Source organism: Rhinatrema bivittatum, chromosome 3 (genome assembly GCF_901001135.1).
Source record: "Rhinatrema bivittatum chromosome 3, aRhiBiv1.1, whole genome shotgun sequence".
NCBI lineage: Eukaryota > Metazoa > Chordata > Amphibia > Gymnophiona > Rhinatrematidae > Rhinatrema > Rhinatrema bivittatum.
Window position 1 is genome coordinate 444,870,071 of NC_042617.1, and position 14,276 is coordinate 444,884,346.

The 14,276-nt window shown below is 43.6% G+C and overlaps 1 protein-coding gene across 8 annotated transcripts in view; it reads right to left on the reverse strand.

Annotated features, from left to right (window-relative positions):
• KIDINS220 (kinase D interacting substrate 220) overlaps window positions 1-14,276 on the reverse strand; it is a 376,999-nt gene that overhangs the window by 216,832 nt on the left and 145,891 nt on the right. For all 8 annotated transcript variants that reach the window (XM_029595825.1, XM_029595823.1, XM_029595820.1 and 5 more), the window contains 3 exons: window positions 11,545-11,722; window positions 9,212-9,376; window positions 1,379-1,558 (listed from right to left, as the gene is read on the reverse strand). In XM_029595825.1, coding sequence (XP_029451685.1) covers window positions 1,379-1,558; window positions 9,212-9,376; window positions 11,545-11,722 — 523 coding nt within the window. The remainder of the gene's footprint in view (window positions 1-1,378; window positions 1,559-9,211; window positions 9,377-11,544; window positions 11,723-14,276) is intronic.

Genomic DNA, 14,276 nt, shown 5'->3' on the forward strand with positions numbered 1-14,276 from the left:
GACCAGATCTTAAAAGATACGTGCGTGCGTAGATTTGTTCGCGCAACCCGGCACGAACAAATTTACACCCGATTTTATAACATGCGCACGCTGCCGCAGCACATGTTATTAAATCCAGGCTCGGCACGCGCAAGGGGGGTGCACACATGTGCAACTTGCATGCGCCGAGCCCGAGGGGAGCCCCAATGGCTTTCCCCGTTCCTTCCAAGGCCGCTCTGAAATCGGAGCGGCCTTGGAGGGAACTTTTTTTTCGGTCCCCCACACCTTGCCCTCCCTTCCCCTATCTAACCCACACCCCAGCCCTACCTAAATTCCCCCCCACACACCTTATTTTATTTCTTACACCTGCCGAGGTAGGCGTATCTTGCACACGCCGGCCGGCTGCCAGCCTGCGAACCTCCGGCACAGCCGCAACCAAGGAGGCCTCAGGACTGCCCCCAGACCACCACCACACCCCCGTACCCGCCCCTTTCTGCTCCTTTTTCAAAGCCCCGGGACATGCGTGCGCTGCTGGGCCTATGCAAAATAGGCTCGGCGCGCGCAGAGGCAGATTTTCTCTGGTTACGCGCGTAGCCTTTGAAAATCTGCCCCATGTAGGTTTACATCTAACTTTAAAAATATACACGTGGAGCTTTTACCTCCGTAATTTATATTCATTTTCTCCAGTAAGTCCGGTTTTATGCGTATTAAGTAGGGAGATTTTCTAACATGCACACGGCAATTAAATTACCAGTGTTACCAATTAGTCTACTAGTTTGCCCGGTCCATCTGCAGGTCATCGCCACAACTCCCTCGATTTCACTCAGACTCCCCTCCCCCATCCAGTCAGTATTTTACTTTTAAGATGTTTACTATCCCTTGCTCCAGATATAGAGTTGGTGAGCTTCCAAATATACAGGCGTAAATTACTTATAAAATAGCAACTTGCACGCGTAAATGTGGGCCCCCACCCCAGAACACCCCTGGTCCGCCCTCTTTTTCTTTTTTTTTTTTACATATGCAGATTTACTCGCAGATCCTTACTTGCGAATGTATGCTTGGGGTTTATAAAATAGTATATATACGAGGATATGTTATTTACATATGTATATGCTGAGTTTTATGCACTCAGTTTTTGAAAATTTACCTTACTAAGTTTAGTTGTAAAATACACTGGTAATTACCTTATTTAATTTGTCTTTGAGTAGACCAAATGTAGCAAAACTAATACAAAATACCAGTAAAAAAACATTTCAATTTATGGGAAGCATAACCTAAGCTAAAGTATAACCTAAGCTAAAAATAACAAAATGCCAGTGTTTCCTAGCACAATACACCAAACACTGCAAAGCTGCCAGGTCCAAAATAATGTAAATTTAATAACACAGAAATGACTTACCAAAGAATATATACAGAATAGCTAGCAAGCTCAGAGCAACTGCTATTCCAAGCTTTGGATTCACAGTGAAAACGAGCAACAAACCCAAACTCCCGCACAGCAAGAGGGTCAGAAATACGATCAACCAGGAGAACTGGAAGAGGGGCTCAATTTGTTGTCCAGCAAATGTTTTCATTTCATCTACAAGGAAAACAGAAAAGAGCAGATAAAAATGTACTGGGATGTTACAGAACAACTTTCAAGGCAAATAAAGAATGATTTTACTGTTCAACCTGGTGAAAACCCCTATATGGATGGACAATTAGTTTTGAACCCAAATGCTTCTCTGGCAAGCCTGTCTTCAACAGGAGGTTCCTAATGCTACCCTTCTATGCTAGCAATATCAGTTCTAGTGATGTCAGCTTGGGTAGTGAGAGAAGAGCTGATATCAAAGATTGCTTTGCTTTCATAAAACAGATGCTGCTTTGAGGAGTCTCACAATCAAGGTAGGCTAGCTAAAAAACAAACAAACAAAAAACCACTTTGGTCCACTATATTAATGGTAAAAAAAAAAAAAGTACAAAAAAACCCTCAATGTACAGCCAGGTAAAATACACATATCAGATACAAAACACGTTTGTCTTTATTATGAACTGAAATTTATTCTTTAATATTACATGACAGTTCTTTTGATACATTGTACATTTGGTTTAATATTTATCTTCTGTGATGCCGATATATAATACTGAGAAATTTCTACTTACCTGATAATTTCCATTTCTTTAGTGAAGACAGATTAATCCATACCAGTGGGTTATGCACCTCTACCAGCAGATGGAGATGGAGCAAAGCTGATGTCATGGTATATATAAACCCCTGCATTGACATCAGCCCACCAGTATTTTCTGCAAAAGCCAACTGTGGACAGACTAACAAAATTTGATTATAACTAGCAACAGACAACCACTCAAGCATTCAGATAACAGGAAACACTGAGCTCTGATAAAGAGTATTAATATTACTAATCTAGGGACTGAAACTGACATTTACCAGTCATCCCCAGAAATGCAGCCATTCAGGAGGAGAGTAGGACCACAGACTGACAGCCAAGGGTGGGAAGGTGGATTAATCTGTCATCACTAAAGAAAAGGAAAATATCAGGTAAGTAGTAATTTCTCATTTCTTAGCATTCAGGCAGATCAATCCACACCAGAGGGATGTAACAAAGCTACTCCCTAATATGGCAGGAGGCTACCCTCGGTCCAACCCACACCACACCCTCAAAGGCTGTATCCTCCCAAGTCTGTATATCCAGGCAGCAATACCTGGAAAAGTATACAATGGAGAACCACGTCACAGCTCGGCAAAACTCAACAGGAGACAACAATCGAAGCTCCAGCCATGATACTGCTCGACCCCTAATGGAATGAGCCCTAAATCATCTAGATAACAGCTGCTTAGTATTCACATTCGTGACGGAGATAACTTCCTTAATCCAGCGAGCTATGGTAGTCTGCGACACCAACTCACTCTGTTTACTGTCAACGTGGATAACAAATAGGCAGTCAGTGTTCTTGAGAGGATTAGAAACCTCTAACTTCCTCATCAGATGCATCTTGATATCCAAGGTCCACAACAGAGGATATTTGTTCATTTCTCTCTCTCTCGCTCCCTGTCCAGCATTGACAGGGAACTGAATGATCCAAGTGAAAGTCTGAGACCACTTTTTCCAAAAAAGACAGAAATTGACTGAAGCACAACCGCCCCTAGAGACACCCACAGGAAACGTCCCCCGGTTGAAAAAAAGCCATTGCAACGTATTATTCAGCAACTCAGCCTGAGAGTGGGCCTAGCCCAAAGGGCGACTCAACCTGCCAAAACTGCCAGACTCCCCATTCCCCCACGGAGGCAGAGGCGAATGGCGGATCAGCCTGCCGAGGCTCGGAGACCAGAATAGGAGAGAGGGTGAGAGGAATCGCTAACATTATCTCTCTCTCACTTCCTTCTTCTTTCCTTTTTATTTATTTTTTTAAACTCCTTACCTGAAATCAGCCTATCCCAGCCAAGTACAAAGTCATTCTCTGGCTGTGGGGGGAGAGGGCTAATGCCTTCATTGCTGCACTAGGCTTCCTGCACCCACTAGTCTTTTAGTTGTTCTCTCCTGGCAGCTAAGTCCACGCTAAAAAACTGGCTACCGGACCAAGGCACTTGACTGAGGGACACCTCAGGAGAACTCAACTGTGGGAGGGATCATAAGGTATCAGCTCAGGAGAAGCGGTGCGTTATTAATCTCCTTCTTCTCCTTTTTCTTTCTTAACAATCCCCTGTAGGGAAATGCACGTCCATCATCTGCTGGAGATGGAGAATACTGGTGGGCTGATGTCAGTGCAGGCGTGATATATATATACACCCCTGCACTGACATCCCCAGCAGATGGTGGATGTGCATTTCCCTACAGGGGACTGCTGATGTCAGCTTTACTACGTCAAACAATATGAAGCAACTACCTCTCCTAAATTAATCACAAACAAAGGAGAGAGGAGATTCAACTCACTCAATAAATCTAACAAATCAAGTATCGACGAACTTGTTACCCAACAATTAATTACCCGGCAAATGACAATATCATCAAGATTGTTGCTCTGGTATTGTAATCTGCAGCCTCTCGCCACGCAATGGGCCGCAGACTGTTATCAGCTTACAGAGCTTCTTTTATTGTAATCATTTACTGTCATTTGTCCACCCACCAAATACCTTTATTCAAAAAACAGTCCTATAACCATGTTAATCTTTTTCAATAGTTTAAACTTTAACAGAACGGAACGTTCTTTAAATATCAAGTTCAACAAAATTGAATACTTAGCCATAAATTTTTCATCGAGCAGCTACAATGCTTTGCTGTTCAATTTAAACGTCCCAACATGTTTCGACTGAAATATCAGTCTTCTTCAGGGGAATTGTGATATCTCGAATCAGGCCAAAATATGGCCTGTAAATGATTACAATAAAAGAAGCTCTGTAAGCTGATAACAGTCTGCGGCCCATTGCGTGGCGAGAGGCTGCAGATTACAATACCAGAGCAACAATCTTGATGATATTGTCATTTGCCGGGTAATTAATTGTTGGGTAACAAGTTCGTCGATACTTGATTTGTTAGATTTATTGAGTGAGCTTTACTACTTCTCCATCTGCTGGTAGAGGTGCATAACCTACTGGTGTGGATTAACATGTCTGAATGCTAAGAAATTATCATTCTGGAGAAAAAGTTATCATGGTATTGTATTTGACTCAAAATCTAAGCAGAATATTTTTTCTCTTCCTCTTATTCAGGGCTTTCATTCACACATAAACCATGTAAGTACTGGAAGGCCATGTAACTTGGTGGCAGCGAGGGAAAATGTTAGAATGCGGTGTTCAAGACCCCATATCAGAGGTGGGGGAAGCATGGAATAGGGCTAATGATTGCAGCAGAAAGAAGGAAGCACAGTTTGCAATTACTGGACTAAGAAGGGAAATCAAAGACCACATGGTGAAAAAACAATGTTTGGAGAAGAAAGAGAGTCAGCAAGAGGTACTATATGGACAGCAGTTCATATAGGGGTAGATTTTAAGAGGCGCGCGAACAGCCTACTTTTGCTTGCGCATCAGACTCAAGCAAAAGTACGCTGGATTTTAGTAGATACGCGCGGAGCCGCACGTATCCACTAAAATCCTGGATCGGCGCGCGCAAGGCTATCGATTTTGTATAGCCTGCGCGCGCCGAGCCGCGCTGCCTCCCCCCATTCCCTCCAAGGCCGCTCCGAAATCGGAGCGGCCTTGGAGGGAACTTTCCTTTGCCCTCCCCTCACCTTACCCTCCCTTCCCCTACCTAACCCACCCACCCGGCCCTGTCTACACCCCCCCCTTACCGTTGTCGGGGGATTTACGCCTCCCGGAGGGAGACGTAAATCCCCGCGCGCCAGCGGGCCTGCTGCGCGCCGGGCCGCGACCTGGGGGCGGGTACGGAGGGCGCGGCCACGCCCCCGGGCCGTAGCCACGCCCCGTACCCGCCCCCAAAACGCGGCCGACACGCCCCCGAAACGCCGCGTCGACCGGGCCCGCCCCCCCCGACACGCCCCCGACACGCCCCCCTCCGAAAACCCCGGGACGTACGCGAGTCCCGGGGTCTGCGCGCGCCGGTAGGCCTATGTAAAATAGGCTTACCGGCGCGCAGGGCCCTGCTCGCCTAAATCCGCCCGGTTTTGGGCGGATTTAGGCGAGCAGGGCGCTGAAAATCCGCCCCTTAGAGTTTAATGGAAAAGATACATTATATTTATATGAGAAGAAATAAAGAGACTGCTAAACTTGATAGTAAAGGCAACAGGCGGAGGGAAGTGGTCAGAGCTTCCCAAACATTTATTTATTTATTTATTTTATATACCGACATTCGATCGAAATATCACATCGGTTTACAGGAAACTGAGAGAATAGGGCGGGGACTGCCCTATTTTACATTGTAACAAGGAAGAATGTAACTACATTACTATGTAACTATATCACATTGTAACATTAACAGCATAACAAGGTAAATTATAACTATAACTATGTTACATAATAGTATCAATATTTACAGAAACATGGTGATATTTACAAAAACTAGGTGATCATTCAGTTATGACTTAAATGAAAGGAGGGGTGAAAGGGAGGGGCTGAGGGGTGGGGGGGGTGGGAAGGGGGAAGGGTACGTTGAAGGTGGGTTAAGTGTCTGGTGGGAAAGCTTTAGTGAACAGCCATGTTTTGAGGTGTTTTTTGAAGACTTGTGATGAGGGTTCATTTCTGAGCTGGGGAGGGAGGGAGTTCCACAGGGAGGGACCTGCAATGGATATGGCTCGTTTGCGGGTGGCGTTGAGGTGTGCGGCTTTGCAATTGGGGATAGACAGGAGTCCTGTGTTGGAGGACCTGAGGTTTCTTTGTGTGGGGTATGGTTGTATTGAGGTGTTTAGCCAGTTCATTTCGTTGTTATTTATTTTTTTGTGTATGAGGGTGAGGGTTTTATATTGGATTCTTTGTTTGATGGGGAGCCAGTGGAGTTCTTTGAGAGTGTGTGTGATGTGTGAAGATTTTCTGCTGTTAGTGATGATTCTGGCCGCGGCGTTTTGTAGAACTTGGAGTGGTTTGAGGTGGATTTCGGGTAGGCCAAGAAGGAGTGAGTTGCAGTAGTCGAGCCTTGAGAAAATAATTGATTGAAGGACTGTTCGGAAATCGTGTGCTTGGAGCAGGGGTTTGAGTTTTTTCATAGTTTGTAGTCTGAAGAATCCATCCTTGATTATATTCGAGATGTGGCGTTTGAGGTTGAGTTGATTGTCGATGGTTACGCCTAGGTTTCTTGTGGCTGGTGTGAGTGTGATTCCTGGGATGTTTGGGATCCTTGGGTTGTTTGAGTTTCCTGAGTTGTTTGGGGTGGTGATGTTGAGGGGAGATGAGGGGTGGTCATCGTGGAAGTGGAGGATTTCTGTTTTGGTTTGGTTGAGGCATAGAGAAAGTTGAGATAGCCGGAGGGATAACTTTGAGCTGAGGTTGCTCCATCTTTCCATGGTGTGTTCAATGGACTTGTTTATGGGGAGTAGAATTTGTATGTCGTCTGCACAGACGAAGTAGATGAGGTTTGCGTCTGAGAGGTATTTGCAGAGGGGGAGGAGGTAGATGTTGAAGAGGGTTGAAGAAAGGGAGGATCCTTGGGGGACGCCATGTGTAAGTGGTACTTGGGCAGATTGAGATGTGTTTGTCTTGACGATGTAAGATCTGTTTGAGAGATAGGATTTGAACCATTTGATTGTAGTGTCTCGTAGGCCAATTTCGTTCAGTCTGGTGAGGAGGGTTCTGTGTAGCCAATGTGACCCCATTTTAGCACTTGAAAATTCAAATGACCCCAGAGAACGACCAAAACAAATGAGCAGGAGTGTGGTCCCCCTCAGTCACTCCACTCTCGCCCTCCCTGCACTCTAGTTGATGCCCTCTCTCATTCTTCATCCTCTCCAGTCAATCCTCTCTCTCATCCTCCATACCCTCCAGAGAACCTCCTTTCTCAACTTCCATTTCCTCCAGCTGATACCCTCTTACATTTTCCAGCCCGTCCTCTCTCTGTCAACCTCCTCCAGTCCTTTTCACATCCCCCAGCTGATCCTCTAACACCCCCTCCCTACCTCCTCCCCTTCAACCTCTCTCTCATATTTCCCAGATGATTCCCTCTCAGTCCCAGCTCCTCTTTTACATCCCCAGTTGATCTCCTGTCACTAACCCTCTCTCAACCTCCATATCAAATTCCTCTCTCGCTAATCCAAACATCCCCCTGGCCAGGGTCAATAGAAACATTTTCCTTTGAGTCCCAAGCCAAAGGTGGACAACGACTGGTGGGAAGAGAGGGCAGGCTGATGATAGGGCACCATTTTTTTCATGGATAAGTTCAGTGGTAGGTGAGGATATAGGAGAGGTGACAATATCCATTGATCCAGACACATTCCGCCCTCCCTTCCCCTCATGGCTAGACCCAAGTCCAACCGTGATCTGCAAGTGGCAGCAGCATTAGTACTGAAAATCAGCCTGGAGCCTGTGAGCCACTGTAAGTTCACAGACCCAGCAGTGGTCCTGATCCCTTCTCACACAGGGCTGTTACCACAGAAACTCATATAAGGGCAGGGCCACTGCAGGGCCTGTGAGAGCATGATGGCTCACAGGCCCAACGCTGACTTCCACTTCTAATACTGCTGCTGATGCCTAAAAAGCACTGCCATTTGAGTCACTTGTGACTCTAGCTGAAGGTTTTATGACCCTCATTGGGGTCCTGCCCCACAGTTTGAGAAACTCTGGACTAAATTAAGAGGGTGAAAGGAGGGAGAGGAGCAAAAGAGCGGGAACTCAGCCACTGGGAGAGTAAACAGACTTTTAGGAAAAACAGGACATGAACTGAGAAGGGATGGAAAGAGGGTGCAGCGTCTAGGAGAGAGAATGGACTGAAAGGGAGAAGGAATGGGAGATATAGGGTGAAAGGAAAAGGAGCAGGACAAGGGGAGAGACAGAGAAATTAAAAACAAGATGGAGGGAGATAAAGAGAGAAAGAGAGAGGAAAGAAAAGAAACAGGAGATACTAAACAAGAAGCAGAATGACCTTTAAGGAGAAGTACACTGGATCAAAAGACAGCAAAGTGAGAAAATCAGCATTCTTGGAGGAATAAGAAAAAAAGAAAGAAAAGGCAGTAAAAGTAGGAAATCAAAAAAAGAGAAGACGACAAAGGAAATTGGGAATAGTGAAATGAGAAAACAAATTAGAGAATGATACCCAGTAAAGCTGGAAAATGTTTCATTTTGTTTTTGGAATAAACAGCATCATTTGGTTAATGGTAATTAAGGAAACGTTTTATTAGCTTTAAAAAAAAAATCAACTCTCACAAAAATAAATGTGTGCCTCAAAGTGTATTAGGGGTACAGAATTTCTACACAGAGTTCCTCTCCCGCAAAAATCAAGGCTCTTCATGCAAAAGAAAAATAGTTTTAAAAGCATTTGCATACATATCAGTTTTCTACTATGGTTATGCAGCCGATAACAGTTTGAGCCCTGATCATAGTAACTTCTTAAATGCTTTGGATGAAACAAGAATTCTGTCATTATCTGTGGGCCCCCTTCCCCACAGCAGATCATAATATTGTGATCTAGGCCTATGAACCAATAACCCTACTCACTGGAAAATCCCCAGTTTCTATATAGGAATGTTGATTGCAACCTATAAATACAGTCTTTTAGTTCATCAATGGTAATATTTAACAAGTCTGAACTTTGTATACATTATTTAGATATTATAATGGAGTTAAAATATTTACCTTCCAGCTTCTTAAGCAGAAAAGACTTCCCACTTCCCCACTGTGCATACAGTCCAACGCAGATTGGAGGTTGCATGGTTGGTTCACTAAGTATATCAGCTAGAGCACTGCTATAAAGGTCGTAACCCAACATATCTCCATCAGTTTCAGTGGGGGACAGGTGTCCTATAATGGAAAAACATTCTATAATGCAGCTGTTAATACATTATTCAGCAGTTCTTTCTAAAAGAAGGTGAAAAGCAAAACTCTAAATCAGGTACCTTAGAAAGAATATTTGCTTATTTGTAATTGTTGTTCTAAGATGAGAACAGAACAATGATCCATCTGCATGGGTCAAATGACTCCATCTCGAGCTGATGAAGAGAAGTTTTCCAGAGTTATGGTAAGATAAGGGTTTTATGCGTTAATATTATCCCTGGGAGCTTTGTTTGCTCCTGTGAAAACTCCTTAAAGACTTGGAGGTCCATACTAAATAACTGAGAAAGTTATCTGGGTAAATTTACAGCATTCAACTGAATATATCTGAATACAATTAGAAAGGTAACTTTAGGACAGGTGAATTTTATTTATTTAGATTTTTTATATTCCTCTTTTCGCACTTTTTTTTAAGCACTTCAAAGCAGATTATATTCAGGTACTGGAGGTATTTCCCTATCCCCAGATGGCTTACAATCTAAGGGGGTCATTTATCAAAGTGCTATATGGCGTTTTCGCATGCGAAAATGCTTTTAACGCATGTGAAAACGCCATAACGTATGGTGTGATGCAAATTAGGAAAAGGTGAGGAGTTTGGGGCGGGATTTCTGGCCAAGTGGGCTGGCTTCGCAATTAGCGAAGCCATATTGCACAGTTTTAACGTGGAAATTAACTACATCTTTTTCATTTGTGTTACACCATGTGATATGGCTTTATCGCACTTTGAGATGTTTTCGCAAATAGCGTTTTCACTATTTTAAGCTGGAGAGAGGGGGGGGGGCTAGCTATAAGGCCCTCATACTAGGTAGGTATTTATACCTCTTTAGGAGGCCCACCTAGCTAGGTGGGGTATTTCTGTAGGGGTTAGGGGCCACTTTGACATGCAGAGTGCAACGTATGAACAGAACAGTGCACTCTTGTGAAGATTTGATGACCTTCAAAGTGAGGAAACTCACAGAAAGATGAGATTTGTGCAATGTTCTCTCAACCTACCTTGATGTTACCCAGGTAGAGAGTCCATCAAGCTAGGGTGAGAGAACATTGCACAAATCTCATCTTTCTGTGAGTTTCCTCATTCCGAAGGTCATCAAATCTTCACAGGGTTAATGGCACGCTAGGCATGCTCAGTGTGATAGTCAAAGTTCTAGAAACTTTGACAAAAGTATTCTGTTACAGGGCTCCGTCTGATTATGTCACCCATCTGTGAGGATTACCATCTGTGAGGACTATCATCCTGCTTGTCCTGGGAGAAATGAAATTCACTACCATTTGGAAAGGCATGATGATGATGATGATGATGAGCAAAGGGCCCTTGCAACAGCTTGGTTTATAGCTAACCCTATCAGGGCCCTCTCCTATCCTGACCATCAGACATGTCTCACATTTTGACAAGAGTCAATAATTTCCACCAGTTCTAAGGCTCAACAGAACAATTCCTGCGCTTGGGATTCAGAGATCCTTACAACATCCTCTTCAGATCCACTTTCTATAGAACCTTCAATACTAAAATCCAAGGATTTCTCAGTCTCTGGCTCCTCCACTGGTTATGGAGAAGTTGGAAGGTTAACCATCCAGGAACAATAAATGCTGAAGGTAGCACTTTTACAGGGGTTGAAATGCCAAACACAAGCACCTTGGCACTACGGAGGCACCAGCCAAATGCTTCCATGAACAACCTAACTCAGAATGGAATGCCTCAAATAACAAAAGGAACTAGACAGGTCGAAGAAAAGTTAAAAACTGACAAAAACCTAACTAGAGAAGACTAAGTGGGAAAATGAAAAAGTCTGCCTAGAAGGGAAATCTTCAGAGAACTAGAGTGATGAAAAATAAAGAACTGGAGAGAGCAGCAGTTTGGCAGGACATCCTCTTTCAATGGAAAAGAAGAAAGAATGAGATCCAGTGGCATGCAGAAATCCCTGCACATGCTCACAAGCTCATCCTTAAAACCCTCCCGGTAGTGGCATAGGAAAGAATTATGTGTTTGTGTGGATCTTTGCTCCTGACTGTTAGAAAAATATATTCTTACACTTAAAGCAGTTTTTCTAAGTGTTAATTGAAAGTAGGTATTCATTATTCTCTTCTAACAACAAATTCAAGTACTGTACTCAAGAAAAATATTCAAAACCTCTACTTACTGGCTCCAAATATTTGAGTTAAAATGCTTTTCTGATGAGTACAATCAATGTTGTAGGGTGTCTCTCCTGCTTTATTTGGCCTGTAGAGCAATCGACCATCTTTTGGATTCCTTAAAAGCAATTCTGCCAGCTTTCGACTTCTTCCACGGATTGCAATATGAAGCGGAGTATCTCCCTTCTATGATAAGCCAAAAATGTAAAAACAGTGATATAGGCAATTTTTCCAAAGATTTACCCTCTTCTCAGCCAAGTAATATACATCAAATATTCTAATGACAGTGCATAACCCAAAAAGTGTATATGCTGTTCTTACAGTTTTTATTATTCAGTCATTGCTTTCAGAAGACAAAGAAGCAGCAATTCTCATAATAACTATGGAAAAAGGAGTTTTAGTCATTTGTAACTAAGCAATTGATATACTGCAGCATGTTTATTATGCTGAATATACTCCTTTCCATTATTATTTCAACTGACAAGCCACGCTCATTTATTTTGTTTTAAAATGTTATTTTGTCTTAAAGTATTATAGTTTTATTGCAAATTTTATTTATTCCTAGCTGTAAAAAGCCAAGAATTGCTGATTGAAGGGGTTATACATTTTTTAAATAAATAAATAACCTGGAGTCCAACATTTTTTCCCCTCTGTGCAGCGATCTATTCACATACAGTATTAGCAGACAAAAGAGGAAAAGTAGCCACAGAGCTACCTGTGATCTACGGCTTATTTCTCTTACAAAAACAGTGTCTGCACAATAAAGCATTCTACCAAAAATTAAATGAAGGTATAAGGTACTCCTAAAAACCATAGTTTTCATGATTAGATGGCTGACCATCACAAACTGGCACTGCAGGGGAACCCCGTGTCTAATTCCCTTCCATGTGCCTAACAGTATAATCATTGGTCAAAAATATTGAAGGTGATTGTTATTAGATTCATTTATAGTTTGAAACAATTTTTTTTTTTAAAAGCTAATTTTTTCTTTGCATTTAAAATGTATAATTCCTTGACTAGCTTAGCATCATATCACACATATTTTGTACTTATCTTAAATGCAATACTGTGTCTTCCGGGATGTTGGAAATGTTAAATGTCAATTTTAAAATCCAGATGCATGCATTAATTAGGCAACGTGCACATATGTTGGGCTCGCATGCATCAAGTAGATTTTATAATCTGCCGAGATCACGCATCTACTAGAGCACGCACATCTCGGAAGATTTCAAAAAGGGGTGAGGTGTGGGCATGGTCTGTGCTGGGCATGGGTGTTTCGGGGTGTGAACCTGAGATGTGCGCATAAATACTTATGCAATTCGGTACCCTGCTGCGTAACTTTACTTCTGGTTGATGTTTACGTTCAAAACATAAAGAAAAATAGGCAGATCTGTGGGGTTTTTAGGGTCGGGTCTATCTGTGAGGAGCGAAGGCTATTAAACTATGGGGGTTTGGAGGACCTCTCTCTTAATTGGGAGAACTGGGGACAAACTGGTAAAACTGAGAATAACATCAGCGTGCACCTCTTTTAAAAATCCCCAATTAACATGGTAAAAGTGGAATTTGCATTCACCCACTTAAAATTTGGCACATATGTGCATGTGGCCAGGCTATTTTATAACATGCATGCATATGAATCTGACGACAAGCACCTTCAGTATTTCTGACTGATGATTAAACTGTTAGGCACATTAAAGAGAATTAGACACGGTGTTCCTGTGCAATCCCAGTGCTACTATGACAGTCAGTCACCTAATCATTTTGGGGTGGATTTTAAAAGGGTTACGCACATATATTATGCGCGTAACCCTTTTAAACCCGCTCCTGCACGCGCCAGGCCTATTTTGCATAGGCCTGGCGACGCGCGCAAGCCCCGGGGCGCGCGTATGTCCTGGGGCTTGAAAAAAGGGGCGGGGCAGGGCAGTCTGGGGCGGGGCAGGGGCGTGACCAGAGGCCTCTGCTAGGCTGCTGAGCCGGGGGATTGGGCGCCGGCACTTGGCCAGCAGGCGCAACTTCTGCAACAAAGGTAAGGGATTTATTTATTTTTGGGCTGGGGGGATGGGTAGGTAGGGGAAGGGAGGGGAAGGTGGGGGGGGGGGGGGGGGGGGAAAGGAAAGTTCCCTCCGGGGCCGCTCTGATTTCGGAGCGGCCTCGGAGGGAACGGGGAAAGCCATTGGGACTCCCCTTGGGCTCGGCGCGCGCTAGGTGCACTAGTGTGCACCCCCTTGCGCACACTGACCCCAGATTTTATAACGTGCACATGTTTTAAAATTGGGTGTAGATTTGTGCGTGTCGGGTTGCGCGCACAAATCTACGCCTGCACGTAGGTCTTAAAATTCAGCCCTTTGGTTTTAAGGAGCACCTTATACCTTTAGTTTTGATTGAGATTGTGGTGCTAAGATTTGAAATTATTCTTTCACTCGCCAGGTTCTTTTCATATTAAAAAGTAGATGAAAACAGAAAAGGCCAACTGACTCATCCAGTTTCCCCAATTATTCCTATCCATACTAGAATGATATATCCCAGCCGCCAGCCACAGAAGCTTGATATCACTCCTTAACCATGTCACTTTCTGTTTATTTTCTCATTGGTCATCTATGTGGGATGGTAAAGAAGCAATCAAGATCCCATACTTAAACCAGCATTCAGAAATCAATTCCCCCCCCCCCCCCCCCCCAAAACTCAAATGTCTTACCACCAAGCTTTGCAATAATCTAGACACCTACCAAAACTAGTGAGG